At 42.1% G+C, this 15,010-nt stretch overlaps 1 protein-coding gene across 5 annotated transcripts in view; it reads left to right on the forward strand.

Annotated features, from left to right (window-relative positions):
* The first annotated feature begins 213 nt into the window (after positions 1-213).
* The window catches only part of DENND1B (DENN domain containing 1B), a 161,443-nt gene continuing 146,646 nt past the window's right edge, over positions 214-15,010 (forward strand). For 3 of the 5 annotated variants that reach the window (XR_012836571.1, XM_075760165.1, XM_075760164.1), the window contains exons 1-2: positions 214-524; positions 3,277-3,341. Coding sequence is in view for 4 of the 5 variants with exons in the window: in XM_075760165.1 (XP_075616280.1) it covers positions 508-524; positions 3,277-3,341 (82 nt within the window). In the remaining variant the exon portion in view is untranslated. The remainder of the gene's footprint in view (positions 525-3,276; positions 3,342-15,010) is intronic. The other 2 variants (XM_075760167.1, XM_075760168.1) reach the window with 2 other exon arrangements.

Here is a 15,010-nt window from a genome sequence, read left to right on the forward strand (position 1 = left end):
CCCACCTACGAGGGGCCTCCGCCCCAGCCCGGGCCGGCCCCCGGGAAGGGGCTGCAGCCGGCCGGGGCCTGGCCCAGCCTGGCGGGGCTCCCCGGGCCCAGCGCACCTGCCGCGGCGGGCAGGGGCTGCACGCCGTCCCTGACGGGGGCAGGCCTCGCGGTCCCCGCCGCCTCCCGCTCGCCCCCCTGGCCCTCCCCCGCCGGGCTCAGGTGACACCGGCCCCGGCGGCTCCCCGGGCCGCCGCGGAGCTTCCTGGTTCCCAGAAGGTGCCGGAGCGACTGCAACAGGAACTGAGAGACGGGGGGAGGAGGCGGTGCCGCCGCTCCGCTGCAGTCGCGGCCCGAGCCGGGGGAGCGGAGCAGCCATGGGCCGCCGCCCGCCGCCGCAGCGCTGAGCCGCCCCCGCCGCCCCAGGCAGAGCGGCCGGCGCTGCCCCCTCGCCCCTGCCGGGCGGGGCGCTTCTCCCTGAGGGGCGCTGGAACAGCCGCCGGGGGCCCGCGATGTGACCATGGACAGCAGGTTCAAGTGAGTGGGGCGGGGGAGCGACCGGCGAGGGGCCGCGGCGGGGCCGGCGCGGGCGGGGGCCGCGGCGGGGCTGTCAGGCGCGGCGGGCCGAGCTGAGCTCCGCGGCGGGCGGGCAGCGAGTAGGCCTCGCAGCCGCCCCGGCCTGCCGGGCCCGCCAGGCGGCAGGGAGGGAGGGGAGGAGGGGGAGCCCACCCGGCGGGAGCGTGCGAGGGGCCGGGCGCGCCGCGGCCGCTGAGTGACAGCGGGGCGGGCGGGAGGCAGCGGGGCCGGGAGCGGGCGCTGCGCGTCGGGCCGCGGCGAGGCGGGACCCGCGGTGCGGGGGGAGCGGGGAGCGCACAGCGGTGAGGCGGCGCCCCCCGCCCTGGCCCGGAGCAGGGGGAGGAGGAGGCGGCCGCAGACGCCGCCGGCCGCTCCCCGCCTCTCGCCGCCTCCCGGTCCGCCTGCCCTGACATGGCCCTCCCGCAGCTGTGCGGGGAACGCGCTCCCGCAACCGCCGGCCAGCCCGGGGCAGAGGCGTCGGTGCCGGGCAGCAGCGCCCGGCAGGGCGCGGGCGGAGCGGCGTCAGCTCTGCCTGCCTGCGGCCGGTGGAAGGGGATGATGACATGGTGGCAGCCCGCTCCGGAGGCGCCCACCCCGGCCCGCGGGCCCAGCTCCCTGCCCCGGTCGCCAGAGCTCCCTCAGGCCTGGGCGGCAGCGCTGCCTGCAGCAGCTGGTGGGCTGCGGTTTGTGACATTAATCTCTCCAGCAATTACGAACCTTCTTTTTGCCTTTACGGCATGGCAGGTGCAGAAGAGATTTTTAGGTGTTTGGAAGCACTGCTGTCCAGCCCTACCCGTCAGGAGCCGCTGCCTGGTCTTGCTGACGTTGGAAACCAACAAGATGTTAAACACGGGGTTCAGAAATGGACGAAAACCTCTGAGGAATATGTGATGAATAAGCAGGCTGCTACCGGGTAGCTGCAAAGGAAACGAGAGACAGTCTGACAATTCTCAGATTAGTTTGACACATTTTTGACACTTCTAGGCATAGTGGGATGTGAAGAGTAAACTTAGAAGCATTTTTCTGCAAAAGCAGATTTAGAGTGGTATAGTGAAAGATGGAAGGTAGTGTTACCCTCGTGAAGAAAGCTCTTTGAAGTAATTCAGCTAGGAATTGAGCTAGAAGCACTCATTCAGTGTTTGTAACGCTCGAACACGTTAAACCAACGCAGCGTTGCGTAGTCTGGGTTTTAGGAAGAAATGGAAGGGGAAAGCAGCCTGAGAGTACAAACCCAGTGCCTGAGCTAGAGTAACATCATGGGGAGATGTCGCTTCTTTTAAAGGAAGGATTTTTGTGGTTCGCTTTTCTAGGTGGCTCAACGAAGCCAAGCCTTATCGGTTTCATTCTGAACCCGCTTGCAGGCCAGAGGAACAATGGATGGAGTTTAATACCAGAGTAAACCTCTCATAACCCGGATTTAGGCTGTTGTAACTCAGAGCAGAATTTGATCTATACACAGGATCAGTAGATACAGGATTTTCCCAACTGAATGCTTTAAAATACAACACAAGGAAAGATTGGGATAAGGGTGGGTTATGTCTCCATAACCTGAATTAGACTGTAATTGCATGTCTCAGTTGATGGTGGTGCTGAGGTCAGTGAAAGCACGTACTGAATCAATTAATTTGTGACAGCTGAAACTTTCCCCAGCCCAGCCTTTGGATTTCATTCAGAACTTTCTTTAAAGAAACAACAGCGTGTTAATTTGCTGCATGCTTTATTTGAAGCATTCTAGAAACCGGGAACCAAGTCTTGGATTTTTTTATTTGCCTAAAACTCCAGCTGATTTCAGTGGGAGTATTACCCCAGAAGGGAGTTCAAGTGTGAGCCTTTTATGTGGTTAAATAGATAATTGATACGGGTGCGGTTATACCACTTGTTTTTAATATAAATAGCAGTATGCTTGGTAGGCAGAGAGAGGAGGGTGGTATAGTAATGACTTTTAGAACTGCTTTAATAAATATTTAGTTTCGGATTAGGTTGAGTGTTAATTGCTATTAACGTATGCAGTTGATTATTATCAGGTGTGTATTTACCAGGGAGGTGAAAGAGGCGTTGGCCATCACACAGAGCTGACCATGATGGCTGCTGCAGATAGGGAGGCTCCATCTTCCCGGCTAGCTTGGGATTGCGGCCGTCCCTAGTTATTGCATTAATGTTTTCTCATTCACTGACTTATGCCTGAGATTCAGCCTTTAAAGTCAATGTCCACAATCACTATCCTGTGAAAGAGGAAGCTAAGTGATTCTTAGGCTTATGGTGGTAATCATGTGCATTTGAAGGGTAGTGGCTAAACTGATGGAATTAAAATGGAAGTCTAATGATGGGCTGTTCCTATTAAGTAGAAATAAAATGTAGAAAAGGCTGCCCATGACTCCATTAATAAGTTTCACGTTGATTGATAAGGATTTTTTTTCCCAACTGTTAGGTGTAATATGATGGAATGACTTAAAAGCTATTTGATATATAAAGTAGTGACAGTACCACTTAAATCACATAGTTTAGCTTTACTTCCTTATTCTTTTTTTAAGGCTGTACAGGGAAGTGTGACTTTGGTTCTTCCTTAGAACTAATCTGATTTCTAATTTTATTTTAATGGTATTTTAATTTATTTTAATTTTATTCTGTACAAATAGAATGGAAAAGATATAACACAGTAGAAACACTATCTGAAATACATATATGATTAATCAATTATGTTTGCTTCTTCCAGGGAAAATCCAGAACGTACCTTTGATTTGGTACTGAAAGTAAAATGCCAAGCATCTGAAGACGAAGGTAATATGCCGTGCTTATTGATATTTATTTATAGAAATGAGAGGTGGAAGGAAAATAGCTTGCATCCTGATCTAGTGTCATCTTATGTTTTGAATTGTTGTTGGATTGGGATTGTATTAGAAAATGACTATGGTTATTTTATTGCCTTTTAAAATCTATTAATGTGTTAATTCATAGTTGTCGTGGATTTTTATTGTTATATTTTCATTTATGGTTATTGAACGAAAATATTTGTGTTCCGAGAGAAATACTTGCGAAGCTTGGACTTGAGATGCATCTTCCACAGTTCTTGTCTTACAACGTTGACTTTGTATAAGATTTCATTTTAGCAGAACAATTGACTGATTGACAAGCAGTGGAATGTTAATTTTGATCAGTGTGATAGGGAGAAAGTTCTTTTCTGAGCAACAGAAAGAGACTTTATAGCTCACGTTTGGCAGCTGCTTTGGTTTGTTACATGATACAAACAGCAATGAGTGCTGACTTGAGCTTCTATCAGCCATCAGTTTCACGTCTCTATAAAACACGTGGTAAAAGAGATGTAGTAGTGCAAGAGTTATCTGAGAGAGGCTTTTATCCTCTTGGGTAAAAAGGAAGATAGGATTTCCAGCGCTGAAATTAAAGTGACCTCTAGAAAGTCTGTTGAGGGAACTCGGTTCATGTTCTCATCCGAGGTTGTTGGCCTTATAAAAACACAGGGAGAGGAGCAGTCTTGTTGGGGTTGTCTTGTAGTCATGTTAGCCTGTGACAGCTGTGTCTTAATCACAATTGTAAAAACAGTAAACTACATCTTAAAATTGACTATATTTCTTATCCTACTGTGCTAATGGATGCTGTTTCCAGAGTTTACTACTCTCACAAGTTAGAAGCTTGTAGAAGTTTATAGCCCTAAACTATTCCTTTTTTTTTTTTAATTTCAGCCAATGTTTCTGTTAGTGGTGTCACGGGTATGTTCCTAATATGTTTACAAAAAACATTTTTGTTGAAGCTAAACAATTTTAGTTCTTTAAGTCTTTTTCTGACAATCCCAAAGGCTTTTCTGTACTGGTTGTATTATATATTATCCATTATTGACATCTCACGTTCCTCTGCTTTTTTTTTTCTTTCTTTTTTTTTTTTTTTTTTTTCCCCTCCTCTTCATAAGATTATTTAGTTGTGAGATGACATCTTGGTCCTGGTGCAGTCCTGGGTATTTTCACTTTTTTTTTTGTGACCAGCCAGCACCCTTTGGTTTATTGCCTGCTTTTTTGATTTGCTGTTGGTACAGTTGTGGTTTGGGGAATCAGGTGGGCTTTCCTCACTCTCTGATCATTGTTGTGGTTTGTATCGTGGCACATTTTACCTTCTGTTCTCTCCCTTTTGCAGTCTTTACCTTAGTAAGTCACAGATGATGCCTGTGAACTCTGCTTAGCTACTTGACTTCTGATCTGTTCCTCCTTGCATTGTGCATTTAGTCTCTGCCTCCAGCTGACATCCCTTCCTGGGGGCCTGTTCACATCTCAGCTTAGGCCCAGCTTCAACCTGCAGATTTCACTCCCTTTCTTCCTTGCCCTCCTGAGAGCTAGACTGTTGATAATCCTTTCAGGTCTTCATCTTGAAGTCTTGAAAAACATGTTTTTCTTCTGTGATCAGAACACGGATCTGTATCCTTTTAATTCCTTTTATCTCCCTTTTGACTTCTGAGTTTTGTTTTGCATCTTTCTGCCTCTGCTGCCGTACGAAACCACTTCTCGTTACCTGCAGCTCTGTGAATGACTGCCAATGTCTGAATTCTGGTCATGGTCGCTTCCCGCGCCTCCCTCAGGAGGCGTTTCGTGCTGTTCATCAGTTATCCTCTGTGGAGAGTAGTGTCCTTAAGAAATCTGTGTATCTCCTTGAACTGTGACGTGAGTTAATGTGGAGACTCTATTTGTGACCGGATTTGGGTGCACCCTCTTCTATTCTGCTTTTTGCTATCATCCCTTCTACCTCGCGTGGGCTCAGTTGCTGTTGGTCCATGGCATGGCCAAAGGCAGAAAGGAGGTCTGATACCGGTAGCGTTGGAGTCCATGGCGTGTGACTGGCCGAGGGGTTTAGGGGTGTTTCAGCTGGCCTGGATTGTCTGGATTCTTGCATGAGTCTGCAGATCAGCACAAAAGTACAGTCCCCTTCTACCGATCAAACTGGGGTGGCTGAATATTCCAGTTACCATCCTGCTGTACTTGCTGACCCATCTGGGATTTGTTTTAATTTCTTTCATATATCTAATTCAGATAATAAACTCACTCCAGTGAGGGCTTGACATCGTATTTACATATGGTATTATGAGCACAGTGATATTTCCAACTAATATATCTGAATGTTAAAGTTACTTAAAGGAAATTCACAAGGGACAAAAGTGTATTGTCTTCACCGCCACTTTAGAAATGGAGCACAAGGCTTGTCATGCTAAACAGGGAGCTTTCGAGGTTGGTTTATTATAAGGCCTAACAAATTTGACAGTTACCCTGTATTGTAGGTCTTGCCTTTAAATAGATTTTCATGCTAGGATAATCTTTTGAATATATCATACTTGAAAACGTGATCCATTCACCTGTTTCTTTGCTCATGCCTCTTTCTTTCTTATGAAAGAGATTTGTGTTTAAATAGAGGCTTTCTCCCTCGCATCCCATCTGCTCCTTGTACTTGATCCTGAAGCTATGTCAGGGCTGAATTTGTGACATCACTGTCACCAGTGTTGCCGTGGAAATATCACAGCCACAAAATTATGATCTCCCTGCATGAATGAGCAGCAGGAGAAGGCGACTTAGGAGAGAGGAAGACCTTAATGTGACCCATGTATCTTTAAGCTTTTTCTTTTCAAGCTTTGCTGCAGTGTGCATTCTCCCGCATTTTAATTTCCCTGTGCCAGTGTGTAACTGTTCTACCAAATAAAAATTGGGGTAGCCCTAGTGCATGCGTAGCTATTAATAAGATGATGTTTTTATGAGGATGCTGTGTGCCTGCAACAGTGTGACACGATGAAAACAATTTTACTGTTACTTTTCCAAAAGCATAATAATTTTAGGTTACTTCTTAATTATAGCATAGCTCTCAAGAAATGTTATTTTTTTCAGATCTGACATTGTTGTAGGGGTTCTTCCAGCTATAAAGGATCACACATACATGAAATGCAGCAAGGTTTATATGTATTATGAAACCTGTTCTTAAATCATTCCACTAATTATTTCTAGCATTGTTTTCTACTCAATGTAAACATCTAAGAGGTTTCATGTAGGTTAATATGAATTTATCACTTCACGTGTGGTAGGTAGCTCCTGAATTGGTTACAGGCTCAGTTGTGCTACTGCGGCTTCAGTTATAGCCGGATCAAATTTTTTTCTCCCCATTGGATACTTGTTTTTAGTGATTTAAGAGTGGCTCGCATATTTATTTCTTAATACTGTGTTCTTGACTGAGTGGATCATCCTTTTGGGCTGCTTGCTCTCTTGCTGTTTGGAACTGCAGCAGTGGACAACAGCATTGCTAGAGCAGTGATCTGCTAACCCTCTTCTCAGTTTCAACCCAGGAGAGAAAAAAGGATACTCTTTATGTCAAGATTGTTATAACGGCACACGCCACTCAAGTAATAGCAGGAATTGTAGCTTTTTTTGTAGCTTTTTTGTAGCTTTTTTTGTAACAAGCTGTGTTTATTATTCACTTTAAAACACTTCTATTTATTAGAGGGGCTTAATCCTTACACAAAACAGAATATGGTTCCCTAAGCAATTTAGAAAATGTTGCTTACTGTGTTTTCAGAGTAAATGATGCTTTTGATTTTATACTACACCTAAGACTTTACCTTGAAAGTTGCATTTCAGCTGTATTTAATTAGACAGTTGAGGCATATATTTAGAAGATGAGGAAAAAAAAAACCCTTTAGGACCAAAATCAAATTGTAGCCGGTGTGATAACTTCCAGTCCTTTGCGGCATGGTGGGGATGGTAAGCATCAATTAACATCCTGTGTTGAAATGTAGTAACTAGTTAGTGTGACAGCTTTTTCTTGGGGAAATTCATAACCTGATTCTTGCCAAACTTTGAGATGAATTAACTTCTGTTCACCAGAGTTTGCTAAGCAACTAGGAGATGAGTGCTAAGCTATTCTAACAACCCAATATTTGTTAATTGTGAATTTGGCTTGCAGTGTCAGTAGCACCTTATAGCAAAAGGTTTTACATTGCCTCCCAGGCAGTTGCAGATCTTCATAATTCTTTCACATTTCTTTGTGTCACTCCTTAATGAACAAGCGAACAAAAGAAATAGCAAAAATGTGTGCCCATCATCAGCTGGCCTTCTGTGTTAAATTTTCACTTACAGACCCAGAAGCCAACTTGACAACAGATATTAATATTATCAAAACCACTGTGTTATTTTAAGGACGAGCATTGCTCTTTAGCTCTAGGGTAAAAAGACACAAGTTTTTTGCGCTTTGGGCTGAATCACCCTTTCTAGGTATGAGGAGGAGTGCAGTGTTATGCAGTAAAGTATAGTCTTGCATGAAGCTATTGGTTCAAGATTGTACGACAGCTGCACCTACAGCAACTTTACTCTTCTCCTGGCCCTCTCTTGTCTCTTCAAAGTTACACTGCACCTGGCACTGAGAGATAGGTTTGAGCCTAGTAATTGGCTAACCAAAGCAGTCTGCAGCTTTTTTTTTTTCCTTTTTCTATTCAGGTCCTTCCATCATGAAAAGTAAACTGAATTTCTGCAAAGTTGATGTTTCTGAACTCTTTCACAAGACATGTCCAAAATAATAGTGCCAGTGTAATCTTTATGAAGAGTGTATATTTATCTATGCATACAGAAACACAATACACTATGTACGTACACACATATATGTCTGAACTTTAGATGTAGGATAAATGAGCAAAGGTAGAGTTGGTAATTTAACTCATTCTAGGACCTGTACGTCTATATTGTTTTTATTAAAACTGGATTGCAGACACAAAAGGCAATCCAAGTATCGTAGCTAGCAGTAGAAAGGCAACGTACAACAACTTCTGTGAATGTCAGGTCTTCAGCACTTCTGTCCACGATTTCCCGAGAAGATGACTCAGACCGGTATCAGTTTGTGTGGCTAAGAGAGTGCTGTTTGCTAGACCTTCTTTTTCTTTGATTATAGCACATAGGAAAAGCAACAAAAAGGCTCCATGGCGCATACAGGTAGATCCAGGAAATTCAGCCACTGAATGTCGTGGTATGGGTCTAGGACTGCTTTAGTCCTGACTGTTCAAGTTTTACTTGAAAACCCCTTTGAAATAGCAGTTCATTTTCTGTTCAAGCAAAGAATAATTGTTTGAACTAGGCTTGAAATTTGATTGCTTTGTTTTATTTCCTCTTTAAATGCTAGGAAACCTTCTATAGCTCTAGGGCTAGATATGTAATTTCCAGAGAAGGTGTTTAATAGGTTCTGTTGAATTGCATGAATAACTCCTGTAGTTTATCTTGCCTGTGCCAGAATGATAATAAATCTTAGTGATATATGATCTCTAAATTAGTTTTCTTTAAAGGGTCTTCTTTTCATTGCATTTTCAAGGAAAAGTGATGAAAATCAGTTTAATCGTGTATTGGTGGAGTTAAGAACTGTATGAATTAAGTCCAGCAATTAGGGCAAAAAATGCAAAATTCTTTCTATGAGGTGATCTGTAAGGTACTAATAAGATACAGAGTTCCAGGAAGGTCCCAATTCTGAAAAAAATTTGAATAGAGTTGGTACTTCTCTCCAGGGGTAACCTGTCTAGCTTTGGTAGGGTTTTGATTAAGAGTCTTCCAAAGCTGCTTTCAGGATTGTGGTCAGAGCAAACACTATTTCTTCTTCTTCTTTTCTTTTTTTTTCTTTTCCTTCCTTCACTGTAGAGAGCTGTTTATTAACCACAGACTCTGAGCCTGTGGGTGTGACGTGCTGATCAGATAACTCTTTTCCTCTGCCGTACTTTTTTTCTCAGAGCATCACTTGAACTTGATTAAAAAGATAATTCTATCAGTGTAATACCTGAAGTCTGCTGGATTTTTTTTTTAAGAGCAATTAAAACCTTTGATACAATCTTTATATATTGCCGACCTTTTTCACTGTTGATTTTAACTGGAAGGAAACTAAATAAATACTAGCCTACAGAAAGTTAGGTTTCTCTAACTTTTTAAAGCAGGCTGTGTTCTTCAGGTGACTATGAAGAGCATCTATATGTTGCTATGAACTAGATAAGTTTTCTTACAAGTCTCATTTATTTGTAGATTTTTAGTCTCAAATGTTGTGTTACCATATTAGAACTTATTTTACACCAATAAAAAAGTTAAAGATGTGGTTTCAGTTTGTACAATGCCATTTCAGGACATGAGCTATCTGATTATACTCTTAGGTGCAGTTTTTGTATACAGAAAAAAAAAGCGCTTTGTTTCCATACTCCTCTGAAGTTTCATTAAGCTTAACATCCCCCCACCCCAGCTCATTAACTCATATGTTACTATTTAGGTTAGCATTACTTCCCCGTAATGGTTTCTTGTCTTTCCTGTTGAAATTTGCAAATGGTGGTACCTAACAAGCTTGGAAGAGGACATTTAATCTAGCCTGGTTTCTCTACAGGATTATTGATTGATTAGGAGCAGAATATTTCAGAGTCCTTTGTTAAGGATTATGTAAATGTTTTGAGGGCAAAACCAGATAGTGCCCGAGATTGTGCTTCACTTTCGTCCTTTTGACAAAACCAGGGAATATAAGCCAGAGTTTGGTTGAAGCTCTCTTGTGTGCAAGCACCAAGCATACCTGTGAGTCCTTTATAAGTTATAATCTTTTGTATAACTCGAAGCCCTCCAGTTGTATCTAAATGAATGTTTTCATTATTTTAAAATCTGTTTCATTTAATTGGAAAGCTCCTCAGGTTATGAACAATGTCTTCTGTGTGTTTGGACTGTTACTAGCAAAAAGTGGGTGTTGGAGAATTATGAACAACAAAAACAATTAAGGCAACTATGATTTCACATCTCAGATAAAGATGGGCGTTTTGATGCTTTTTACCTTTTCCTTTCATTCTCCAGAGACTGAGAAATGGAGGGTAGTCACTCCAGCTTTCAGCTTCTCTTCACAGATCCAAAAACGCAGAGGAAAATGTTGCTGTTTTTCAGTGCCTCCTTTCCTACAGGCTTTTTTTTCACCAACCTACAGAGATTCTTGGATGTATGTGTAATTTGGAGGCGGGTGCAGATATGTGTGTGTAGGAGAGGGAAGGGTGAGAGTTGCTGGGGAAATAGGCCAAGGAAGCCCTTTCTCCTATCTCCCCTGCATTCTTCACCAGGGAGAAGAGACCTTGGTGGGGAGGGATGACCCTACTCCCCAGCAGCCAGAGGACAGTCCTGGGAGGAGCGGCAGGCTCTGCTCTACTCCAGAGATTCCAGCTGTAGTAAAGTGGGGGCAGGCGCTGTGCTATCAATGCTGGTAGAGATGAATTATTGCCCTGCAGGCATTTGCCCGACTGTGTTGTTTTTTCATGTAATGCCCTATGCCACTTTCAGCGGTGTGATCGGGTTTTGGACAGTGAAATTAAAAGGGAAAAACTTGATGTGTTAGCTAATACACATATTAACTTGTTATAAAAAGAATTTTGTATAAAACTCAGTAGAGCGAACACACTCTTATTAATAGAACTAAATGTAAGCCGAAAACAGCAACCTGTATCGTGTAATGTAGTCAATCAGTATGAAAGTTGACATTCCTGTGCTTTTTTCAAATTTAATTTTAGTTTCGTTTTAGTACTTAACTATTTGAGATGGCTGCCTGGGGGATAGTTTGTGGGCTTTTAAATTGCTTGCATTCAGAAGTGTTAAGAGTTTGCATATTTTTCTAAGCTAATGTCAGCATGCCTCTGCCCTCCCACGCACCGAACAGTCCATCTCACACCGAGGTTTAGCGTTCTTTAAGGAGATATGTTATAGTGCTAGCTCCTTCATATATGGTTTAATGGCTTGTCTTTCATGTACGGAGGATTTAGAATCTGCTTAAAAACCTTTGAAAACTGGTTAAACTTTCAAGGTTTAAAATGCTTTTTGCAAAGCTGTGAGACACTCTCTTTAGCACTGACTTGAAGAGGCTGAAGTGTAGGGTTTCCTGTCTGGTTCACAGAAATACTCTTTTTAATTCTTTTTCCTTTGCCACTGGTGATATTATCTGGGGATGCAGATACATGTAGATGCACGCGCTCATCATATAACTGTTGGGATAGATACTTCTATTTGTAAATAAAATAAAACATGGTCAGGGCTACAAAGGGAAGACTTATATAACCGATCATGAAGGGCTTAAAACCCCCCGAAGCCAACATAAGTTTTCCCAGTAAAGCACTATTGTTATTCCTTAAAATAATTTTGTGTAGTAAGAGCGATTTGAACATAGCACCGCTTTGCAAGTAGTGTGTTAAGAATCTGTATATTTTTGTGGTAGGCTAACATGTGACAACTCCAAGATCCAGGTAAATATGTGATATTTACAGGCACATACTTAGGATGGAAGATTCTACATGGCTAACAGATAAAGCACTAAAATGCTGACAACGTTAACAGCTTATATATACCTTTGACATTTTTCCATGTATTGTGGAACTGTAACTCTGTGCTTAGAACTGAATAATTTGGGTGGACAAAGACTTCATATATTTTGTGATTCTGGTTTAGGAGAAAAGATTAGAACTAATAGTGAACTTTATATGGAAAAGAGAAGAGAAAAAGGAGAAGTAGTGAGAGAAAAAAAGGCCCGAGCAAGATTTTGGGTGTGGTATCTGCGCTTCCTGAGCTGGGAAAGCCAAGGCAGCAGTTCACAGTCATACTGTCTTCCTTTGCAAAATTCTTAAACCTCGTTTGGAAAGTACCATCCAAGTATTAAATCCTTAATTAGAAAGAAGGCTTGAACAACGCCCTTAGATTATGTTTCCTAGAGTCTGAATCTGGATCTGGTTTCTTTACACATTTGAGGGGGTATTCAAATGTAGATTAAAACCTAGCAAAAGTTACAAACTTGTGTCTGAAAATAGCATATTAGTTAGCATTTCTGTGTTTCCTTTAGGACTTATTTTACAAACTTTCTTAGTTAATGCCTAGTTTTAATCATCATAAAGGCATAATTGTCATAAGCAAGTTATTTTGCCATAGCTGATTTACCATTGCATTTTTTCTTAAACTCAGAATGGGAATGGCACAAAGAATGATTGATACTTCTGCTTATCTGCTAATAGAGAACAAGAAGTTCCTATTCATCTGACTTTAGATGCTGTTCACATCAAAGGTTTTATTTGTCGTACTAGTTGAACCTGGTTTAGAACACATCTAAATATTGTAAAGTTATGATGTCATTGTGTAGATGGAGTCAAATGTTTGCTTTTGGGAGGAGGCAGTTCTTTTGCTTTACAGGACAAGCTAAATGCAAAAATCTGTCTTTGTATTTAAATACAATAGATGTTAAGTGTTGAATTTAACTGTATTATGAGAGTTGCACTTGACACAGAGAAACCACGCTGATAATGGTTATAAGGCACAGCATCGTTTCCCTGAGAAGTTGAGGAAAAGGAAAGCTTAACACTTTAAGGCAGCTGTTTTCAGGAATGGAGTTGCATTACTGAAGAGCAATGATAGTTTTTACATCCTTGGGTTAAGATGCAATATAAAAAAGCAAATGTAAAAGACTGTTTTGTGTTACAGTGAATGTGTTTATGTTCTGTTTAAATGCAAAATAAGGAAAAGCATAGAAGTAAAAGACAAGGATTGTGTGACAGTTGTACGCTTACCTGGAGGTTTGTAATGAGTTTGTGTAATGGAGTGAAACCACTGTGCCTTTAGAGTGACAAGAGGGAAGCAGTTACCGTAACTTCGTCTTGCTGGCAAGAGCTGATCATTCATGCATCCTCTTCCTATCCATTGGGGGTCATTTGGCTCTTAAGCTGTGTTTGCTGTTTGTTTGTGTTCTACTTCCAATAGCTAGCACCGCTAAAAGCAGCCCGTGAGGTAAGCATCCTTCCTGCTTCTTGCGGCACCTGGCAGGCTTGCTCTGTGGGTACGCTCGCCCTTCAACTGGTGGGGCTGCTCTGGGAGCTGACGGGAAGTGTTTCTCAGTTAAGGAGGAACTGGTGGGCTTTTCATGCCATGCAATGTAGGGTAGCTGTTGTTTAATCTCTGAGCATTAACTTCAAGTTTTTTGGGTTGATTAAAAGAAATGTGTTACCACTTCAGGAAACTGAAAAATAAAAAAACAAACCAAAAAGACCCTAGGGATGCCCTTACTCTCTTCTGCCGTCTTCCTGATGGCTTTTGGGCTTCTAGGGTACTCTGAGTGTTGAAGTTGTGTCGGGGTTATGTTAAACTCCTGTCCTTTTTTTTGAGGAAACTGGTTCAACAACTTTGGTGCTTTCCAGTTTTCTGTTCACATAGTAAAACTTAGTTTTTAAAGAAAAAACCCAAATACTCAAAGTTAGATCCCTGTCACACATGGTCACCTCAAGGCATTGCACATCTGGAGATAGATTAAATTTTCCTTTTGTGTAAACAAAATTCTGGCTAAAGAGCACAATTATACTAGATTGGTATCATGCAATAATTCATAGAACTGAAAATAGTAACATGGAAAAAACGGAACTGAAATAGTAAAACTGAAAAAAAAAGGTATTGTGACACAACACGGGAAATTCTGAAAAACTTCGTGTCCAGGGAAGAGTTTTGCTGGTATTCATATACTAGGTATCTTCTTCCTGCTAAGAATATTGCCAGATAAAAAAGAACTTTAGTTCCCTAGCGGCAGATGAATTGCTGACTGCTTTAGCTGAAACTAATGAACTTTTCCTGTCCTGTCACAGGTAGCTGTGATGAGAATGAGAGTGTGCCAGGACAGGTTACGCTTTCTGACACTGGAAACTGAGGGAGGTGAGGTTCCAAGCATTCAGTTGCAGTTTCAATCAGGCTTTTTTAACTGGTGCATCTGAGTAAACCCATATTAGTTTCTGGGAATGGGCATGTCCCGTACAGTGTAAGTACATGTTTACATCTGCTTTTACTTGGAGTCAGAGCCCTGTAGCATCTTGCAAGGTCTAGTCTAAAAATGCTTATACAAGTGTCAGCCAGGGAAAAAAAAAAGGTCAGATTAAACTAGCATGTGTAATTAATAAGTGATTTAAAAAGAGAATTGTCTTTCTTAGTCTTGATGTAATATGCTGTGTTTTACAGAGTAATTTGAAATGTATTCTTTTGCATTCTGATTGTGATGTTAGAAATCAGTGCTATGAAACTGTGTGGCAAAAAAAAAAAAATGCTTGAGAGAACCATATCTAAAGTGGCTGGCTGAAAACAGTTTTCACTGGCAATAAAAACCATAATAAATTAAAGCTTTCTTTAAATTATCTGGCAAGTAGTGATGGTGACTATCTTGTTTCTAAATAAAGAATTTTGTGTGACATTGTTGGACGCTGACAGATCTAGCAAACTACTTTGTTGGGAATACTTGTCGGGCCTTGCAGTCCTTGGAGGGAATTAGCATTGTGTTTTCAACAGTGATCAAAACAGAAATCCTTTCAGCTCCTACTATTGTGGAAAATGATGCAGGATAGGATAAACCAGATCAAGCAATAATAAAAATAAATTAAACTACCAGAACTTTCAGTGGAAGTGAAATAGGATGAA

Source organism: Balearica regulorum, chromosome 8 (assembly GCF_011004875.1).
Source record: "Balearica regulorum gibbericeps isolate bBalReg1 chromosome 8, bBalReg1.pri, whole genome shotgun sequence".
Taxonomy (NCBI): domain Eukaryota; kingdom Metazoa; phylum Chordata; class Aves; order Gruiformes; family Gruidae; genus Balearica; species Balearica regulorum.